Source organism: Mustela lutreola, chromosome 9 (genome assembly GCF_030435805.1).
Source record: "Mustela lutreola isolate mMusLut2 chromosome 9, mMusLut2.pri, whole genome shotgun sequence".
Taxonomy (NCBI): Eukaryota; Metazoa; Chordata; class Mammalia; order Carnivora; family Mustelidae; genus Mustela; species Mustela lutreola.
The window spans coordinates 11,737,316-11,758,412 of NC_081298.1; the positions used below are offsets into that span (position 1 = coordinate 11,737,316).

The 21,097-nt window shown below is 40.8% G+C and overlaps 1 protein-coding gene across 7 annotated transcripts in view; it reads left to right on the plus strand.

The window, feature by feature from the left end:
* Positions 1-2,787: 2,787 nt before the first annotated feature.
* The window catches only part of STAU1 (staufen double-stranded RNA binding protein 1), a 56,114-nt gene continuing 37,804 nt past the window's right edge, over positions 2,788-21,097 (plus strand). Inside the window, exons 1-3 of one of the 7 annotated variants that reach the window (XM_059132882.1) lie at positions 2,788-3,102; positions 13,396-13,467; positions 20,152-20,440. In XM_059132882.1, coding sequence (XP_058988865.1) covers positions 20,236-20,440 — 205 coding nt within the window. In that variant the 5' untranslated portion in view covers positions 2,788-3,102; positions 13,396-13,467; positions 20,152-20,235. The remainder of the gene's footprint in view (positions 3,103-13,395; positions 13,468-20,151; positions 20,441-21,097) is intronic. The other 6 variants (XM_059132880.1, XM_059132881.1, XM_059132883.1 and 3 more) reach the window with 6 other exon arrangements.

Consider the following 21,097-nt stretch of genomic DNA (forward strand, 5'->3'; position numbering starts at 1 on the left):
TTGTGGGTGCATGCGTGCACACATGTGCAGGGGGGAGGGCAGAGGGAGAAGCAGACTCCCTACTGAGCAGGGAGCCTGAAGCGGGCCTGGATTCCATGACCCTGAGCTCGTGGCCTGAGCCAAAGGCAGACGCTTAACCAACTGAGCCACCAAGGCGCCCCCCAAACCCAGATTATTATGTAAGTGTTAGAATCGCAGTAACTAATTAAAACTAAAAACACAGAGGGGCACCTGGGTGGCTCAGTTGGTTAAGCGACTGCTTTCAGCTCAGGTCATGATCCTGGAGCCCCGGGATTAAGTCCCTCATCAGTCTCCCTGCTCAGCAGGAAACCTGCTTCTTCCTCTGACCTCTCCCCTTTCATGATCGCACGCATGCTCTCTCTCTCTCAAATAAATAAAATATTTAAAATAAAATCACAGATGAAAGGAAGAAAAACAACAAGCTGAAGAGTTAATACTCCTTGGGCTTTGTTTTGAGGGGGGTTGTTTTTGTTTTTCCATCAGGTCAGCATAGATCAGGCACGGGGGTACAGGTTGGTCAGACAATACGTATGACCCCTTCAGGTTCAGGTGGTCCCCAGCCACCTGACCACAGGGCTGTTCTCAACATTTTATTTTTTGAGAATGACTCTGAACTTGCTTTGTGTAATCAAAGAGTTATATTGACCTGAGGCCTAGGTTAGCTGTAGGGCTAGCTAGGTTCAGGAGTGGGTTGCTTAGGTTTGTTTTCTCTTTGTACTGTGAGTTAAATTCCCTCCTACAGGCCTGCAGACTTCTTGACTCTTGCCAAATAATAAAGGAATTATTTATTTTTCTTACAGATCAAGGTGGAAATAAGAAACTGGGACCATTAAGTAAATTACATTGAATTCTCTCTGTTCCTTCCTAGAAGGTAAATTATATGCATTTTTAACAAGGAATGGGAATATGCAAATCACATTAAAACCCGTGAGAAGTTGATTTTTATCTAAAAATTATACTTTGTGTTACTATGTATCTGTTTAAAAAGGGAAAAGGAGGGATCAAGCCATGAAAAACATGGAGGAAACTTTGCATATTAGTAAGTGGAAGAAGCCAACCTGAAAAGGCTACAGACTGCATGACTCCAACTACATATCGTTTCTGGAAAAGACAAAATAAGGAGTTGGTATAAAGACCAGTGACTGCTAGGAGTTGAGGGAAGGAAGGGGGAGGCAGTACCCTAAGAACATGTGACCCCTGGAACCACACCTGATTGGTCACCAGCAAGAGCAGCTCTAGTTTAGGCGGCTCACAGCTGCACACTTAGAACTTAACAATTTTTAAGAGTCCTGTCATTCTGCAGATGGGTAAGATGAGACAGGGTATCAAGCTCTACTAGTTCCCATGTCCACTGGGTAATACAGGAAATTGCTCTTTCTTAACTAAGGGGGAAAACTGAGGCCCAGCTGTATCAGGATCCAAACTGTGGAGTGGAGTAAAATCCAAATTGGGATTAGGGGGAAAAATGGATCTCTCCTTCAATATATGGAAGGAGGGAAATAAGTTGAGACTGGAAGTCATCTGCCCATCACTTGGGTCCCCACAGATGATAGTAAAATGGGTCAGAACATTCTTTGAAGAGATTGATTGTGCAGGGACCTCAGCTTCAAATTTAGAGAAACCCCTCTGTGTCTGCTCCTTTACCCAGTGAGCTATGGGGACCAGACTTCTTAAGAGTTAGAGAAAAGAATTCTTCTTTAGCAGAGGGCTGGACAATATCTGACTGGTGCTTTACCACTGTCTTGGACTGGCACTAACCAGACAGTGAAAGTCCTTTGACCGTTTTTCATGTCCTGAAATTCAATCTTATTGTATTTTACAAGAAGCAGAGTAAGGAGGCCTGGTCCAGAGAAAAATATCATCTGGGCCAGGAGCAAGGTCCCAAGCCATGTTTGGAGAGGCCCCTTCAGCCACAAGACCTCATATCATGAATTTAGGCAAATTAAACTGCCTTGCCTTGGCAAGAAAGAGCAATAGCTAGTTGAAAGATACTGGGAAAAAAAAAAAAAAAAAAAGCAGAGAGAGAGAGAAAAAAAACCCCAACCATTTCTAAAGAGTGGGGAAGTAGTCCCAGAGTGAGCAGCAAAGGGAACGCCTGGGCATCTACAGCTCTTCCCGTCACTCACTGTTTCCTGGACCTCCCACAATGCGCGCATTTTTCTTTGCTGAGTGTGATTCTGGAGGTCCAAAATTCTCCACCATTAAAGCCCACCCCCCTATAAGCGTGCTGCTAAAACCACTGAGTTTATCCAGAGCTGGGTGAAAGAAACAGCAACCTGGCACTCCTCGCCCTTAAACTGACTGTAAAAAATTACTGATTTTATTATGTGCTTCACCCTCACTAGAACATAAGCTCTATGAAGGCAGGGATTTTTTTTTTGTCTGTTCTCTTCTATATTCTCAACTCTCGGAGCAGTAGCGTGCACATAGCAGGCATTTAATAAACACGGAAGAAGAAACTAGGGGAAGGAGCGAAAGAAGGCACGGAGGCGGGAGAAAAGGAAGGACAGCGAGGAAAACGGGAAGAACGACGGGAGGGGGGCGGAGTTAAGAAGTCCCGCTCAGCCTCGTTGCGGGTCCCCGGGAAGCTCTCAACTCCCAGCAGAACTACAATTCCCAGCAGGCCCCGGGGGCCAGGACGGGCCGACGCGACCTAGGCTAGACCGGGTTCCAGCCCGCCAGCCTCCCGGAGTGCCTTGCGAGAGCGGGCGCCATCGCAGCGCCCGCCGGGACTTGTGGTTCGGGCCGCGGGTGGGGGGTGGGGCCGGGTATGGAGGCGGGCGGGGGCCGGGGGCGGGCGCAGGCCCCTCCCCCGTCACTTCCTGCCGGGCTGCGGGCGCCGGAGCGGCTCTTCAGCGTTTGCGCCCGCGGCCGCCGCGTCTGGCTCGGCTCCCCCTTCCTCTGACCCCCCTCCCCCCGGCCCGGCGGCGCCCGCCTCCTCAGCGGCCACTCCGCCTTTTCCCTCCGCCGTTCCCTTCCTCCTCTCCCTTCTTCCTTCCTCCTTCCCCTCTTCGCCGCCCCCGCCGCCGCCGTCGCCGCCCAGGACCGCCGGCCGGGGGACGAGCTCGGGGCAGCAGCCAGGTGAGGCGGCCGGGCCGGGCCCGGCCTGGCGGGGCCCGCGCGGGCGCCGCGGCCGTGGGGAGGGGGGCGGCGGGTGGGGCCTAGGCCTCGGCGGGCCCGCGCGCCTGGCCTTCTTCCCCGGGCCTCTGTCCCGCCCGCGGGGCCTTCCCGGAGGAGGCGGGTCCTCCCGCGCCCCCCGCCTCTGGCGCCCCGCGGCCTGGACCCCAGGAGCTCCAGCTCCTCCACCCCTTGCTGGGGCCGGAAACAGGTGCCACGGCGCCTTTCCTAATTCCTCCTCGTGCGGGGGGGGATGCTGAAGTTATGCCTGGGGCGGGGGGTGGCGTGGGGGTCCCCGCTTCGAGTCCCTGCTACCCGGAGCGTCTAAATCGCAGTCACATCTGGAGCGTAGTGGTTACGAACACAGCCCAGGTGTCCAGCACGGGTACAAATCCCCGCGCTACTCCCTTAAGCAAGTCACTTAAACTCTTTGTGTCCTGGTGGGAGAAAAAAAAAAGGGGGGGGGGCTAATGCGGTTCCTGCCTCTTCAGGCTGTTAAGGTTCCGTGAAATGGGGCGTGTGAAGCGCTTATCAGAGTGCCAGACCCACAGCGTGTCCCAATAAACCGTCTGCATAATTTATTAGCGTGATATTAAGGTATAACTTAGTGGGTCAAGTGGGATAGAAGTTGACCTACCTACCCGTTTGGGTTTTCTTTGAGGCAGAAATGCGTAGCTCGCCCACCGCCAGCGCCGGGCTTTGTTTTGGGTTGTTAACATCTGAAAGGGGCGTCCGTTTAATTGGGACACTCTGGAAGTGGGCAGTCTGTAAAAGATGCTGTTATTTCCATCTCCTGCGCTGAGCCAGCTACAAGATTTTCACCAGCTCCCTCCGTGTGAGCAACCTGTCCTTTTTTTTTTTTTAAATTTTTTCCCCTTCCCCTGGCATCATCCGGCTTCTTGTTGTCATTTCATTTCTGGGAAAGTTGCTGGCAGAAGCTTTCCTTGAGTTCAGCAAACCTTTCTGGAGCACTTGCTCCGTGTGTCAGGCTCTGGAGGGGGCGATGTACGAAGCTGGCAAAAAGTATGTCTGTCCTTTCTTGCGTTACATCTCTAACTTCTAACTTTTTTTCACTGCAGCTTTGCTTTTATTCCCTCCGTCCCTGTTGGCCGAGTTTCCTTTTAAGCCCTTGCCCCACCTCCGTGTTGCAGTATTGCTTATGTGGAAGTTTTCTTCTGTTCCGGCGAAGATGTGTGCTTCAGTCTGTTCTGCCTCTGTTCTCTGGCTGTGGGGACGTTTTTAAGGTCACTTTCCCTTCTGCTTGTAGCTTTAATTGTTTAGAGGGTGGTGGAAAGAGAGTTAATCCGGGTTTTTGATTGATCTTGGCCTTTCAGGAATCAGTGTGCTTACCAAATATAAATTACGTTGCTGCTTGTTGAAGTAAAAACTAAAAATACAGTTGGATTGTAGAGGGAGCAGTTTCCGTTCTCCTGGTGACAGGTGGGATTTTTAAAACAGCAACTTTATTTAAAGAGACTGAATTTCTTTTAATTCTTTACTTAGTTGTATGTGTGTACCTTTCCTTAAGGAAATGCAACTCATGGGGGACCAGATTTACAAAAAAGTAGTGTGTGTGTGTGTGCGCGTGCGTGTGCGTGCGTGTGTGCGCGTGCGTGTGTGTGTGTGTGCGCGCGCGCAACTGAATGAGCCTCTTGCATGGCAGAGTTGTTCCAGGTAGTAAATTTCTTTACGAATTTAAAGCTGGTTCGATTTACACCTGTCTCTCAGTAACATGTAATGTGAATTGGACTGTTTTTGACATTTTCCTATAATTTTCTGACAGTCTTACCGTCATTTCTAGTTTAAAATCTTTGTTTGGATGACTCTTCAAAAACGCCTAATAGCTGTACAACAGCATGTCTTCTGCCACACGGAAAATTGTAGTGTTGGGGAAATGATGTTTTAATATTGCAGTCGATAACTTTTTAAAAAAAAACCTTTATTATGGAAAACATGGAAAAATTGGATAACTGTAGAGAACCCCCATGGATTGGTCACTTAGCTTTGACAATAATTAACTTGTAGCCAAGGTCATCTTGTTTCATGAGGTACCTCCTACCCGAAACTGGGTTATTTTGAAATAAATCCTAAACATCATATAATTTTACAAGGTTATCCCAGACTGTTAATAGGTCACAAAATTTACTTTTAGTGGAATCATAGTTCTCATTTTGTTTATTGGTCTTCTCATCTCTGTTTACACAATTATTCTACAGCAGAAAAAAAAAAATGAGCCGCCGCATTAGCTCTTGGTTCAGTGCTTATCCCACTCAGTCATATCCAGAATATTGCCTTGCTTTTTTTGTGTACAAAAGCAACAGTTCTTGAGCTGTTAGTGGCTATAACCGAAAAGGAATCGGAAATACAGATGTCCCTAAGCCTGTTTTGGTGGAGACCTACCTGTTAAACCACTTATAATGGAGAATAACTGTGTGTCAAAGTTAAACTGCAGTTAATAGTTCTTAATGAAACCTTCAAAGTTTCTTTATGGTAGTTGTGTAAATATGCTGCTATCACGTTAGGTTAAGAATTAAATAAAGGATGTTTGATTTCAAAACTCTTGTAGAATTATGTTCAGTAAGTATGAATGAATTTCAGAACCTAGATGCTCATGTTTTTCTATCTTGTCTGAAAATAGATTTTTGCTAGAATTGAAGTTGAGAGGAGTATTACATTTGTCACTGTTACTTAATTTTCATATTGTTGGTCATGTACTGTTTACATCTTTTCGACAACTGTAATTTGCTTTTAGATTATTGTAATTTCAGTTGTAGGGTTACTTTTGTGCTTGATCAGGTGTAGTGAAAATGTATGTTGTGTTTTACTACAATCTGGGAGTTGGAGAGGGATGTGCATACCTCTTAAAATTAGAAAAAAAAAACTGGTATCTAAGAAAGACCACAAAATGTGCTTTATTTAAAAAAATGCTTGGTGCTTCCCAAGAGGCTTAAAGTCAAACTTTTTTAAGTATTTGGAATTGTTACAATAAATACAGTTTGTTCAGACTAAATTGCTCTCTTTTAAGATCCAGCCAGAAAACCCATTTATATACAGATTATTTTAAGTTTAGAAATGAGAATGACTCATAGAACTTTCCCCCCTCGTTTCTGAAGTCTTATCCATTAACATTATTCTGAGTGTAATCGTTAAACGGTGGCCTGTACTGTGCTGTTTCATCCAGTCTCCCCTCAGTAAGACAAGGAATATATTTAATATAGGAAGCACAGAGTGGCTCTCAGTCTGCAGGGCAACTTTCTCTCTTTTGCCCTTTCACTGGATGGAGTGAAAGTGAAATTCACCAGCATAAAAATGAAACTTTCATGAAAAAGGCATCTTCTCGTTGGATGTCATAAGTCAATTCCAGGGACCTTGTTTTTATGAGCCTCCACACTGGATTGTCTTATTGGCTGTCATGTTTAGTGGCACAGAAGTGCTCAGTTTGGGGAAATGTAAATTCTTCCCCCTCAAATGAGAGCTTTTGGGGCACCTGGGTGGCTCAGTGGTTTAGGCTGCTGCCTTTGGCTCGGGTCATGATCTCAGGGTCCTGGGATCGAGCCCCGCATCGGGCTCCCTGCTCCGCAGGAAGCTTGCTTCCCTCTCTCTCTCTCTCTCTGCCTGTCTCTCTGCCTGCTTGTGATCTCTGTCTGTCAAATAAATAAATAAAATCTTTAAAAAAAAAAATGAGAGCTTTTGAGGTTGCTTTCTTTCTCTCAGAATGGGATTCTGGAGCGTTCAGAAATGTTTAGAGAATTTTTTTTTTTTTAAATATTTTATTTATTTATTTGACAGACAGAGATCACAAGCAGGCAGAGAGGCAGGCAGAGAGAGAGAAGAGGAAGCAGGCTCCCCGTGGAGCAGAAAGCCAGATGTGGAGCTCGATGTGGAGCTCCATCCCAGGACTCTGGGATCATGACCTGAGCCAAAGGCAGAGGCTTTAACCCACTGAGCCACCCAGGCGCCCCTAGAAAATTTTATGACAGATTTTTGTTTCACACTAGACCTTTTGGTTCACTCTAAACCTGTAACAGGTTGTTTTAAATTGTAAACTTTTGGTGACTGAGACCTTTTTAGCTAACATCCTTCTGGTATAATTTTCGCTAAGCTTTTCCTTAAATAAAACCTTATTAAAATCAAGATTAAGCATTTATTCCGTTCCTTAAAGTATAATTTACGAGTTAGAGATTGAGCTAGAAGACATGTTATTTGCTATCCTTATTTTTCTCTGACATTTTATTATGAAAATTTTCAAACATATAACAAAGTTTAAAGAATTTGACAATATGCCTCTTTATCTACCACCTGCTTTCTGCCGTTGACATTTGACTCTATTTGTTTTATCATGTCTGTTCCATTTGTCTGTCTCTTTGAATTCATTAATCCATTTTATTTTTCAGTACATTTCAAAATAAATTGCAGCATCAGCACACTAAATACTTGAGCATACATAGCCACCACAGTGAATTTTAAATTGAGGCAGCTCTGTAAGGTGTTTCTAGACCTTTAAAAGCCAAGGGCTTTGTGGATTTTTGTTTCCAATTTTGCTTTGACTCCAGAACTTTTTGCTTTTTTGAAGAAATGTTTAATGAATTTTTGCAACAGCGTGTGCTTATGTATAAATCAAGTATTACAAAGCTGGAATAATGTTGGCCAAATCCTTTGTTCTCACCTACTAAAGAGATAATAGGATTACAAATATATAGCTATGTTGATCTTAACAAATACTACTGGATGGTTGGCTTGGAGATCTGTTTTGCTGACAGTTAAATGCTCTGAACTAGAAAACCTTACCAAAGAAAATTGTTACTTAAAAAATGGTAAAATGAGGAAATTACTGCAAAGAGCTTAATTTTTAAAATATGTACATTCCCAAAGTAGTGAATAAGGTTGATGTAAAAGTGATTTATATTCTCTAGATAAGAGGAAGTAGAAACAAATTCTCTGCAGACTTAATTTATATTTTCTGTAATGTTCATTTATTTGTTAAAGGAGTATTTTCAGGGGACTCCTTCAAAGTATATTTACTGAAAGCAGAAGTAGGAAAATCTATCCAAGAAGGTATTTGCTTTCGATTAAAAATTAGTCTTATGAATATTAAATTTGTAGCCCATCTGCTTCTGTTTAATCTGGAATCTAATTTAGAGGAAAAGTGTGATGACTTTGTGAGTTTATAACAGTAATGAAGCAAACCAGGCTATTTTATTATAATATGATACAGAGGTCATAACTGTTCTGAAGATTTTTGTTATGTCTACCAGACTACAAACTCTAAAAAAAAATTTAAGTGCCCTGGGGTCTTTGCCTAAATGGAAACTGTTCATTGGATTGTCTCTGTAGTTGATATAGCTTTGGAACTGGTTGCCCAGTGAGTGGGTTGATTTTAGTCAGCATGTTCTCTGTTCCCATTTAAAATGTTTTTTACAAGTGGTGTGTAGCTATAAGTTTATATTTATAGATGTTTATGTGGCTGAGGACAGGATTAGTAAATTTGCTGATAATAATACTTGGTACTATTTATTGAGCTCTTAACATGTGCTAGGTAGGTTAGGATTACAGGGTGAGGGTTACTTGATGCAGGAAAGGAATCTGAAGGGTCAGATTGAATCTATCTAATGATGTAAAAGCTGCTGTTCAGCGAGCTCTTCCTTGGTGCTAAGAGTCGAAGTAGACGCTTTATGTTGTGTTTCTAATACTGGAAAATGTCTCTGTCGATGTCAGTTTATAGTGGCCATGGATACTGAGGCGTGTCTGGGAGACCAGGTAACTGGAGTGGGGTCCTGAGCTCTTTCCACTGAACCATACTTCGTCTCTAATTATGCTCAAATGCTTTTTGTCTAGGGCATTTTTTTTCTGTGTGTCACCAGTGCTTCATCTTAGCTAGGATAATTTTTTGTTTACTAGAACATCAGACCAATTTGGAAAAAAGTCTATTTCAGTAATATGTTTTTAAAATGAACTCTACTCATCATTCCCGTGAAATAGACTTAACAGCGTAATTTTGTTGTGATTGCTACAGCCGCATTAAAACTTGTAGGTTGACTCAAAGGTTTTTTGTGTGGGGGGGTACTATTTAGAAGTAAATGGGGCGGAGGATACTTCAATAGCCTGTGTGTTGTAGGAGGCTCTCCTCTAAATTGTTGCTATAATTCTTCATGAAGTTTGTTAAAAATGATTTATAAACTATATACAAGGTTGTTAAGAAAATTAGTTTCTTCACAATTTTAATATTCCGCTGTTGGATATGCATTCACTAAACTTGCAGTTGACTTTATAGGACTCCGTGGTTGTTACCCTCTTTGCCTCCCAGCAGTGTCTAACACCCGTTTGCTGGCTGATGATATTGGAAATATTTCATGTAACTTTCAGTTTGTTATTAAACTGCCTCCTGAACATTTTCTTTTTTGCTTTCTTTGAATCAGTGTTCACCTGAATAGGAAGCCTCTTTGGTTCTCCACCCAGGCAGTAGTCCTCTCTTCATGGCTAGTTTTTTTTTCTTTTTTTTTTTTTTTTTAATTTTTTTTTTTTTAATTTTTTATAAACATATATTTTTATCCCCAGGGGTACAGGTCTGTGAATCACCAGGGGAGGGCATGTGATTTGGTGAGTGCTGTGAAGTGTGTAAACCTGGTGATTCTTCATGGCTAGTTTTAAAAGGCTGGATCAGTGCAGGTACCTGGGTCGTTCAGTCCTTAAGTGTCTGCCTTTGGCTCAGGTTGTGACCCAGGGTCCTGGGATCGAGCCCCATGTCGAGCTCCCTGCTCTGCCAGAAGTCTGCTTCTCCTTCTCCCACTCCCCCTGCTCGTGTTCCCTCTCCGGCTGTCTCTCTCTGTCAAATACATAAAAATCTTTTAAAAATTAAAATAAAATAAAAAACAAATAAAAGGGGTGCCTGGGTGGCACCCAGGCAGGTGTTTGAGCGACTGCCTTCAGTTCAGGCCATGATCCTGGAGTCCTGGGATCGAGTCCCTTATCAGGCTCTTTGCTTGGCCGGGGGTGTGTGTGTGTGTGTGTGTGTGTGTGTCTGCTTCTCCCTCTGCCCCTCCTCCTCTCATGCTCATGAGTGCGCGCTCTCTCAAATAAATGAATAAAATCTTTTAAAAAACCAAACAAATAAAAGGTTAGATCAGTGAAATTAAGCCTGCCCATTGGATTTGGGGTTTTCATGAGATGGTGTGTAAGTTTCCATTCTGTGTTTTAACCTTAACGGAGGTGACTGTGTCGTCTGGAATGACATACATACATACATTTCATTAACCATGAAAAGGTGTCGGAAATATGTCTTTTCTGGGGGTGAAGTGAGCACATTCTGCTTCTTATTGTCTATATTGGCTGCCCTCAGGCACGAGCTTTTAGATCTAACCAGATCTTGGCTGATTCTCTCACAGTTTTACTTTTTGAAGTCCATACTTTTTATAAATTAAAATTAACTGAGGCATGAATTTTCTAGTCTTGCAGATTCCACCCTGATACAAACAGGGCCATTGTCTGCTGATGTCATTGTGATTTTGTACAAAATGCTAGGCAGTCCTTTCCTCTGTCAGAAAGAAGATAATTTATATGTAATGATAAGTCTGATTATGCCTGCAGGCTTATGTTCTTTGTTGCACAATTTAACCAACCTGCTCACTGAAGCTCTTTGACCCTTCACCTAGATGACAGTCAAATAGAATTAGGTAACTAAATTCCCTTTTTGTTTGTAGTATAGTGAACCTTTGCGGTCTGGAACATTTAGAGCATAACTACTGCTGGGTACTGATTTCCCTCTTAACAGAATTTACCTGTTTAAGCACCAAACATAAAGAATAAAGTAAACATTTTTTGGATAAAGTTCTTCCTAATTTTGCTGTTTTTTTCTTTCTTAAATAGTGTGTTTTGGACATGATTTATGTTATTTTATAAAACCAGTTATAGTATACCCTAAGAAAGTGACATCTAACAGCGAACTTTGATATGAAATATTCTGCTTTGCAAGCATTTCACCTGTATTACCAGCTAATCCATTCAAGCAGTACAGTTAATATTTTATTAATCATATGAAATTGGTGGCAGTGACTCCATTTAATACAATAAAAGGTTGAAGCCTCTTAACATATTGAATAAAACATTTATTATTCAGCTCAGCACCAGAGTTGGACCCAAACTCCAGCCAAGGCTTTTCTCTACCATAACCAAACAGCCCTATGCTAGCTGGTTTGCCCTTATCCTAAATCAGCATTTTGCCGCCAAGGGGTCTTTCTGTTCTTATGTGTCTTCTTTAGTTATGTTACTATGAGTTAAAATGCCACTGTGAATTATTTACTTAAATTTGTGTTAGGTTCAAGGGTATTCTTGTATTAGCGTGAATTCCGCAAGGACAGGGACTGTATCTTACTTGTGCACTGCATTCTCCCTAGTGTCTAAAATACTGCCTGCAAGTAGTAGGTGTTCAGAAATTATTTGTTGAATGAATACAGCAATGAATGTAATTCATCTTTTGCATTCTAATATGTTTTCTTGAGTGGGAAACTAAAGGAGTTAGGCATAACCCCCAGTATGTCTTTACCACTGCTTGGAGAAAATAAGTGCTATGTAGCTACCCTGGTAATAATCATAATGGCTTTAGATTATCCTTTGAAAATGGTTGGGGGGTTTCAGGAACTGCATTGGGTCAGGGGAGGTGAATGTGTATATGAATGTCAGCTATCCTTGTTTTGTGTGAAGATGTCTAAAATCCAGGTAGTTACAAGCTGCTGTATTTCTCCCCTCTCTTCCTTTTTCCTTTGCTGTAAAGTTGTTGGTGGTTGTTTCTTACTGTTGTCATTGTCTGACTCGAGCAGCTCCCTTTTTCCATTCTTAATTTATTTATTTATTATATTATAATTTTTTAAGCCTCTGGGTTGGGCTAAAAAAACGTAGATACCCAAACCTTCCATAATTGTTCAGCACAGAGGGACTTAAATTGACAGAAGCCCCTAAGAGTAGAAGGCATGAGCTGTCCTAGGTGGTCTTAGAAATGTCGTTGGGCTGCTCAGAGGCCTTTTCCAGGTTCCATTCATGCTAGTCTTGTGAATGGGTGAGATTATGGAGCAACAGACTTCTAGACTGGGAAGTTATTAGTATACTGTTTACAAGAAGGACTCGAGTTTAAAACACCGTGAAACAAATTAGAGTGTATTGTTTTATTTCTGAAATTGTTTGGACAACGAACAGCTACTTTTATCTTCTAAGTCACAGTAGCAGTGAGAAATTGAAATAAGTTAAATTATGTTGTTAAAAATGCAAAAGGCATCTCAAGGTAACGAACGAATCGTCTTTGTTACTGACTACAGTTGACCTGTGAGCAATGTTGGTTTGAATTGCGTGTGTCCATTTATATGCGGATTTCTTTTATAAATACAGTACAGTATTGTATATGTGTTTTCTCTTTGTGATTTTGTTAATATTTTCTTTTCTCTAGTTTTATTGAAAGAATATTGTATATAATACATATAACATAAAATGTGTGTTAATCGACTGTTTATGTTATTGATGAGGCTTCCGGTTGCCAGCTAGGCTATAGGTGATGAAGTCTTTGGGGAGTGAAAAGTTATACATGGATTTTTGACTGTGTGGGGTCGGGGGGTTAGCAGCTCTAACCCCTGCATTGTTCAAGGATCACCCGTACTACCCTTTGAAAAGGAAGATAACTCTAGATAAATCAGATCTGAGAGTTTGAGAATTAAACTCTAATGTTGCCTGAAATCCAGTTCTAAAGAATGATTATGGTTTGGATTTACTAGAGGTAATGTGCTTTTTGTATTTTGTAATTTAATATAAGAATGTTTGTGTATAAAGTACATTTTATACTGTAAATTTTATAAATATAAATGTAAATTTTATACTGTGTAAATTTTCCCATGCAGTTGTATTTGCATGACCAAGTATATGGTAAGGACATTTATGAATAAAATATTTAACTGGTAGTTAAATGAGGGAAAAACCATGTAAGTTTAAAAACCATTTGTGTGATCAGACCGTGTATGATGCCCAGTTTCTTTCTTTAAAATTAGTTTCAGGGTATTCATCTCTCTCTTGTGGTCATATCTCCACAAGTACTCTACCCAGTTCCCAGGCATTTGTGTCTTACGTGGATGCTACACAGTGTGCTGCTTCAAGCCCTGACAGCGTGTTTTCAGAAACCTCCCTACTTGTAAAGCTTAGGTTTCCCCAAAACTTGAGCAGTATATATCTTCATTGTCAGAAATTATCTACTCTAGTAAATTATTGTTTCTTATTTTCTAGGAGTTTCCTAACCACATAACCTCTCAGAACCGAACCAAAACAGCATTATTCCTGGAGCACTTCTTTTTAAAGGTACACATAATTTGGCTCTGTAATTTCAAACCTGTTCATAATCTGTTATTTTTGAATTCTTGAATGACTTGTATGGAAAATTACTTTTACTTCTGGCTGGAATGTTAGAGAAATAGAAGAAATTGTATGCAGTCTGAATTTCTTTTTACTCTTGAGATTTAATTAGAAAGTAAATGCAGGGAAGGAAGGTTGTTGGCAAGAATGTAAAACCCTTTAGCCAGCACTGCCGTGTACTTGAAATGTCGAGACGTGAAAATTGGCCACTAGAGTTGTCATTAGACATAACTTGGTTGGTAAGTATCTTGCTCACAGCAGCTTTTGTAGGTTGCCTTTGATTTCTCAGATTGTTTATGTGAAACTTGGTTTTCAAACTTGGGGAAATAATCCAACATTGTTTTCTGTCATAAGATAGGGGTATGAATCAGTTCCATTTACTGCTGGCTGCTTGTGATCATCTAGACCAAATGTTTTTTAAGAGTTGAGGGTTTTACAGTTTTACACAAGGCACTGCAGAATACACTGCATCTGCCATTACTGCCTGTGTCGTAGCACATCCCCTCTGAGAGCTGAAAGCGCAGCACCATACCATCACGGAGGTAGTGAGTAGTGGACAGCTCAAACCCAACTTTCTTTGGGAATAAGGAAACCGAAGCATAAGGAATCAGAGAAGTTGTACCAGGCTCAATGAATGGGTTTACACTGGGTTTATTTAGTGCTTTTCTTTTCAAAGGAATAAACTGTTACCATACCAAGCCTCAGGATTTCTTCACTATTTTAGCTCTGTGACTGCTACAGCTGAGGCTTTGCTTTACAGCCTTTTACAGAGTGTTCTGAGGATACTGAGGCAGTCCACTGAGGCAGTCCACTGCCTGCCAAGAATTGGATAGATAATTGCGTCTGGTTTGGGAGTAGAACTAAAAGCCTCAACTCAGAAGTTTAATCTGATTTAACATTGTTGGATGCTACTAAAAGCCTCAACTCAGAAGTTTAATCTGATTTAACATTGTTGGATGCTACTTAGCAGCAAGGCTGGTTTCTTAGAAACTGGGTCTTGGCTCTAGTCTGTTTTGCATGAAGATGATGGTAGATGCAGTTGTGTTTCTAGGTAGATGGCACATGGTTACAGAGTACAATTTCCCTTTTCTGAAAGGAAACGCCAGTTAACTGTTACGTTGAACTAAGCCCCTTATTTAAGAATCAGTTACACAGTGCTGCTATGAATAGTCACTCATTTTAGTTGGTTTAAGATATTTCTCTGTATTTTTATAAGTTTAGATTTTAAAAACACTTCCATGTTCACAAAAAATAATATGTGTTTGACTTTAGTTATTTTTAAGATTTCCTCCTAGGGAATGGAAGAAGAGAGCTTGGTAAGGTCGCAGTGCAAGAAAAGCAAGTAAGGTTTGCAGCTCATTAGGCTGCAGAGGTGAAGTTTTTTCACTTTAGTATACAGTTTGGTGTGATGGTTTTTCCAGGATGAACAATTAATAATGAATTCTCTTTTAGGAAGTTTTTCTTTAAATGGACCACCCAGTGGTTCCATTTGTGTGGAAAGAAAATCTCCCATTGCCCACTTGGCACTGAGCCAGGTGTGAGACAGGGGCCACATTCAGTCACTTGGATGCAAAGATCTCAAGCAGCCTGGGTTGTTTGCAGGCATTCTTTTTGGATGATTTTATTGTCTTACAAGTGATTGTGCCTCCTCAGGGCTACTTGTCCCGTCTTTCTTTTGAACACCAAGTACATAGTAATCTTTTTGTTTTGCTTTTCCCTCTATCTTAAGAAGTTTGACCATATTTCTTTTTTAAAAACCTTTTTTATTTTGGGGTAATTAGATGTATGGGCTTGCTGTTGGATATTATTTGCTTGACATTGCCATTGTTATTTCGAAATGGTTATGTAGGAGTATAGTGATTGCCATGTTTCTGTATTTGTGGCTACCCCGCTTACGGGTGTTTAGATAATGTTTGGAGTCAATGAATTGCTGTTCTGGGGATCAGAGCCAGGATGATGGGTGCTGGGCGGGGGTGAAGGTAGGGAGGTGTGGTGGTGATTGTGGGCATGGGGTGAGTTTGATTGTAGAAAACATAAAACCACATTGTAACCAGAAAGATGTGTCCAAAAAGGGTCTTAGAAGTAACTGTTGAATGTAAAGGAATGATGTGGGTATTTTAGGTGTATTTCAAGGCTATTATAGGAAATATGGTTTATTCCTTAGCTTTTTTATTGTTGGTGACAAAGTTTCTCTGAGAGAGAAACCTCTTGAAACCTAGAGAACAGATTAATAGCTTTATATTTGGTTGCTTACAGATCTCTTTTTGTGTCTTTGAGGAAAAGTTTAACAAATAGATTTTTTTCTAGCACTTGAGAATGTACAACGTGCCATACGAGGTTTCACATGTAGTAGATGCTTAATAAATTTTTGTTGAATGTTGAATGAATATACTGTCCTGAAATTTCTTTTCATACAGCTGATGCTTTATACTGGCAAGGAACTAGAGTGCTCTTGTGTCTGTGTACCCAAGCTACGTAAGATTTGATGGAGGACAAGATTTGATGTGGCTATCTTAGCTTGTCCAGAATTGGGGTGACTTCTTTTCTCCTTTTTTTCTCTCTTTCTTTCTTTCTTTCTAACATATCATCACTTACTGCAAAGGGGAATGATGTGTTGAACACAAAAGTATAGCTACTTCATTATAAGTCATGTATTACTCTAGTTACAAATTAGATACTAAAAATGATGTTTTTCTATAATTGCTGAAGTAGTTGTTTCATATTACAGAGATTTAACATCTGTTAGCTGAAAGTGAATAAGACTAAGCACTCTTGCAGATAGTTCTGTAAACTATTTCTAGAAGAATCTATCTTTTTGTTTATTAAACAGATCACTCAAATGGTGCACTCAGTATGCCCTAGTCTTGGTAGATCACCGCTGAGTGAGAAATTTGCATTTTTGTCTCATCACTTTTGCAGATTATCTTTTCTGGTGAGAAAGGGAGACAGCAAGCCCTCTCAAGAGTGGGGAGAGGGAGAGAGCATCTCAGTCTGGCTCCATGTCCAGTGTGGAGCCCACATGGGGCTTGATCTCACGACCCTGAGATTATGACCTGAGCCAAAATCAAGAGTTAGACGCTTAGTCGACCAAGCCACCCAGACACGCCTGTGCCTGATCATTTCTTAACACATTATGTATAATTTTAAAAAATGCTTAGGGGTGCCTGGGTGGTTCATTTAGCTAAGCATTCAACTCGATCTCAGCTCAGGTCTTGAACTCAGGGTAATGAGTTTGAGTCCCACACTGGACTCCATGTTAGGCATAGAAAATACCTTTAAAAAAAGTGCTTTTGTAGAATTCATGTGTCCATATTCCCCTTCCCACAACCCATTAAAAAGTATGTGACGCTTGTGAAACAGAAGCTGCCAGCCAAGTGAGACTATTTTTATGAGAAGATTTTTGTGTCAACAAGCCGAACTTGGGACTTGGAATTAGGAATCTTTTAAAAAAAAATGTGTGTGTATACACACACACACACACATATATATATATATATATATATATATTTGTAACTCTGTCCTCTCACCTCTGTGGTCCAGTGCTTATATATGCTATGTAAATATGAGGATTTGAGAATAAGATGAACATGTTTTCCTAGGTCGGTTTCTAAAGCTCTAGAGATAAGAGAAACCAAAAGCCCTCTCGCCTGTGCTGGAGGCAGGAGGCAGGGAGATAGCGGCACGGCACAGGCTTAACAGTTCACGTTGTTTCCGCTGCGAAGGAAAGCTGGTCTTTGTGTTTTCAGTTTTCCACCTAATTTTACTGTGTGTAAAATACTGTTCATTTCTAAGAAGACTGATAAATCATTTTAATCTCTTTGGAGTCCCTAACTTATCTGGTGGCAAGTAGTCCTTAAAGATAGCCTCAGAAGAAAAGATACATTTTCAGGTAAGGATTTAATCTTCAGGACAGGGTAGTACTGTTGAGCAACAGGTGCTAAATTTGTACAGAAGTAGGATCTCCAGAATTCCCTGATTCCCCTGAATGTTGCTCTGCACTCTATAAATAGCAGTAGTGAGAAGCTTTATTTGTTATTCAAGTTATGTGGGTAAATAATATATTTTATCCCATTTATAACTATATTAACTGCCTTGCTTCTCTTTGTTTGGATGAAATAATAGCCCCAGTTTTTTACAGCCTTTTGAAATAAAAAGGGGATTTTCTTTTCCTAAGAATATAAGCTACTTACTAGTGAGATTTTATTTTGTGGGTTTGTATATGTGTACTCAAAATAGCATCCATAGCTCCTCTGTCCACTAGGTAGCAGTAACTCCTGCCTCCCATCCTCCAGTTGGCAACAACCAAGTAATGTATCCAGAGCAGTCTTTGAAGAACTGAATTGTTCCCTCTTGAGAACCACTGCAGTAGATTCTCTTTTCAGGCTTAAAGACACATGGGAGCATTCATGTGCTAATGGGTACTGTTTGTTGAATTTTGGTATTGGTTTATGGTGAGCATTAGAAATTTAAAGACCTGTACAGCCTTATTAGGGTTTTAGAAAATCTTTACTTGCAGTTTTGAACTACTTGTTTCAACTAGTTATACAGACATAACTCCAGGTGAACTGAAGGTAACATTTTTGGGCAGTGTTAATTAAAGGCCATTTGTTCCCTTTTCAGCTTCTGGAAAATCTGTGTATTTATGTCTGTGACTGGAAATGCTGGCTGTGGGCCTGCTGTAGGCAGCATTAGCCAAAAATGATCTCTTTGAGCCCCACCCTTTCTAAATTTAGTTCATTCATTGAGTCTCATACTCTCAGAGGCTCCCAGGGCAAGATTGGGTTGCTGCTTTAGGGATGCAGGTAGGCCCTGGGGGCAGACACTTTATTTTTGGCTTATTTTTTGACTTGCGACTAGAGGTTGGTGATGTGAAATTGTGAGTACACTGTAAATGGTGTTTGTTTGTTTGTTTGTTTGTTTTTTGGGTAGAAAAATGCCCTCAAGACAATTTAGAAAGAGAGGGGAGGAGGAGTATAGGAAGTTTTGGGGGCCATTGAGAGAGAAATATTTCTATTTTGGCAACTGAAGGACATCAAAACAATGAAACAAGGTCCTAGCTGATTTCTGGAGTTGTTTCCTGATGTTGGCAACTTGTCCACCAGTGGATCTCCACTGTTCCTTTGTGTTGACTCCAGAAGTGAACAAGGAACAACTGAGGTGTGGGGGATTTTGCTGAATAAGGTGATGCTCTGTCTCTCTAACCAAAGTCATGTTTGAGCTGAGGTGTTTGGGTTGTTGTTGTTTTTAGTTTTGCAGTTCTTTTTGCTCTCAGCAAGAGAAAGTGTGCCAGAACTCCCCAAGCAGCTGAATTGCTCTGGTCGTTCATCTCTTTCTAAAGGTCCAGTTTTAATTAAAAATTATTCTGAGACTTTATCAAAAATTAAGTAACAATTACTCTGTCATAGAACTTTTTTTTTTTTAGGATTTTATTTATTTATTTGACAGGGAGAGAGACAGTGAGAGAGAGAGCACAAGCAGGGGGATTGGGAGAGGGAGAAGCAGGCTTCCCGCTGAGCAGGGAGCCCGATGTGGGGTTCAATCCCAGGACCCTGGGATCATGACCTGAGCCAAAGGCAGGTGCTTAATGCCTGAGCCACCCAGGCGCCCCTGTCATAGAGCTTCTGATTTGTTTGCTGGTTTCTGTTTTGGTTATCTTTCTCTACTCTTTGTTGCAATTGGTTATTTTGGGGCTACTCTTGACTTGCTTAAACATTTTCAGCTTTTTGAAGGATGACCCTGAACATAAGCAGAATTGTCCTTATTTTTGACTTATGAAGAAATTTAAGTGTATTTAGAAATAATGCCTTTGGAACTTAGAAGATGAAGTAAACTGTCTCCTCTGCTCCCTGGGTTCCACTCCCCAGCCGCACCAGTGAAATTACCAGTCCGATCTGTTCCTCTCTTCTTCATCTTCTCCACTTTCGCTTTTAATCATGAAAACACTAGAATGTTCTTTACTATTCAAATAATTTCTCAGGATCCTGCATGTTGATGTAGATGCAAATTTTGTTTGGGGCATGTAACTAATGAGAGCATCTCAACAAACCTCATAGGAAAAAGATCTTTTACTGTCATAAGGAAAAAGAAACAACAAAAGTGAGAAATTTCTGTCTTTCTTCAGTCAGTCTAAAGGAAAACTGTAAGGGTGCCCGTCTGAGCACATGGCCCTTTGGTGGAAACAGTGGTGACATTCACCCATTAATGGTCTCAGGAATCCAGTGCGCTTTCAGCTTATGATACTTTCGAGGCCAGCAATCTTTACTGTATCCCATGTAGTATGGAAAGCCTCTTCCTATTTTTTTAATTGGCCATTTTGAACATAGGCTGTAGTTTGTAATTCTTAATATTCAACCATGAATATCATTAAACTCTACTGATGCTCTTTTTAAAAGAAATAATGCAGAACAGATGGGTATTGCAAGTCATTTAAAAGCAGTATCAGAAAATCACAAGGCCAGAGACCTCACTGTGTACCGAGAGGAAACCCACCTCTAATACATTAGCGGAGCTACAAGCTCAATGGGACTATTTTCATTCTTGAGTAGGTGATGCCAGTTTTGACTGAATATTGGCAATTACATATCTCCTCTATAATTTACCTTTTTATTTTCTTTCCCTTACAACTTTTAGGTAGAACTTTAGACTTCATAGCACTGAATTAACCTGCACTGAAAGCTGTTTACCTGCAGTTGTTCACTTTTGTTGAAAGTGACCATGTCTCAAGTTCAAGTGCAAGTTCAGAACCCATCTGCTGCTCTCTCAGGGAGCCAAATACTGAACAAGAACCAGTCTCTTCTCTCCCAGCCTTTGATGAGTATTCCTTCTACTGCTAGCTCTCTGCCCTCTGAAAATGCAGGTAGACCTATTCAAAACTCTGCTTTACCCTCTGCATCTCTTACACCCACCAGTGCAGCTGCAGGTAAGCGTATGAATCCAAGTGTCTTCTTTTTCAAATGTTTTCTTACCCTGTTTTTTGATCTGATAAGTAGATTGGAGATGTAGGGAGCTCTCACATTACCTTCACAAAGCAGAAGAAAATATTTACACCCATGCTGCTTTATTCCAGATGTAAAACATCGGTTGTATACTGGTTTGTCGGAAGCCTGAGTTGACAGATCATTTCAAAGTGTTAAGAAAGGGAATTGAAAACTGAACTATAAAACCTAGCTTATTATAAAGTGGTGGCCGGCAGAAAGGATTGAACAGTAAATACCACTTTGGATTTGTATTGTTGTATGGAAAAATTCTGCTTTTTAAATTATTTCCCAGAACTGACAAAGAATTCTTGTATGTTGCAGCCCTTGTTTTAAATGTCTGTAAGATTATATCCCAAGCAAGGGAACAGCCGTATTTACTGGAAAGCAAGAGAGTGCATTAGCATTTGTTAATTTTTATTTTGAACAAGTAAGTTTAAGTTGTGATTTCAGAGGTAGTTCAGAAATCACAGTGAGGACCAATTAGAAATTGAATGAAGAAGCACAGATTTTTGAAGAGGAAATAAGTTCAGAAGCATTTAAATCTGACTGTTAGGAAAATAAAGATGAACTAAATGTGTTCGTTGATGGGGCTTGTGGCT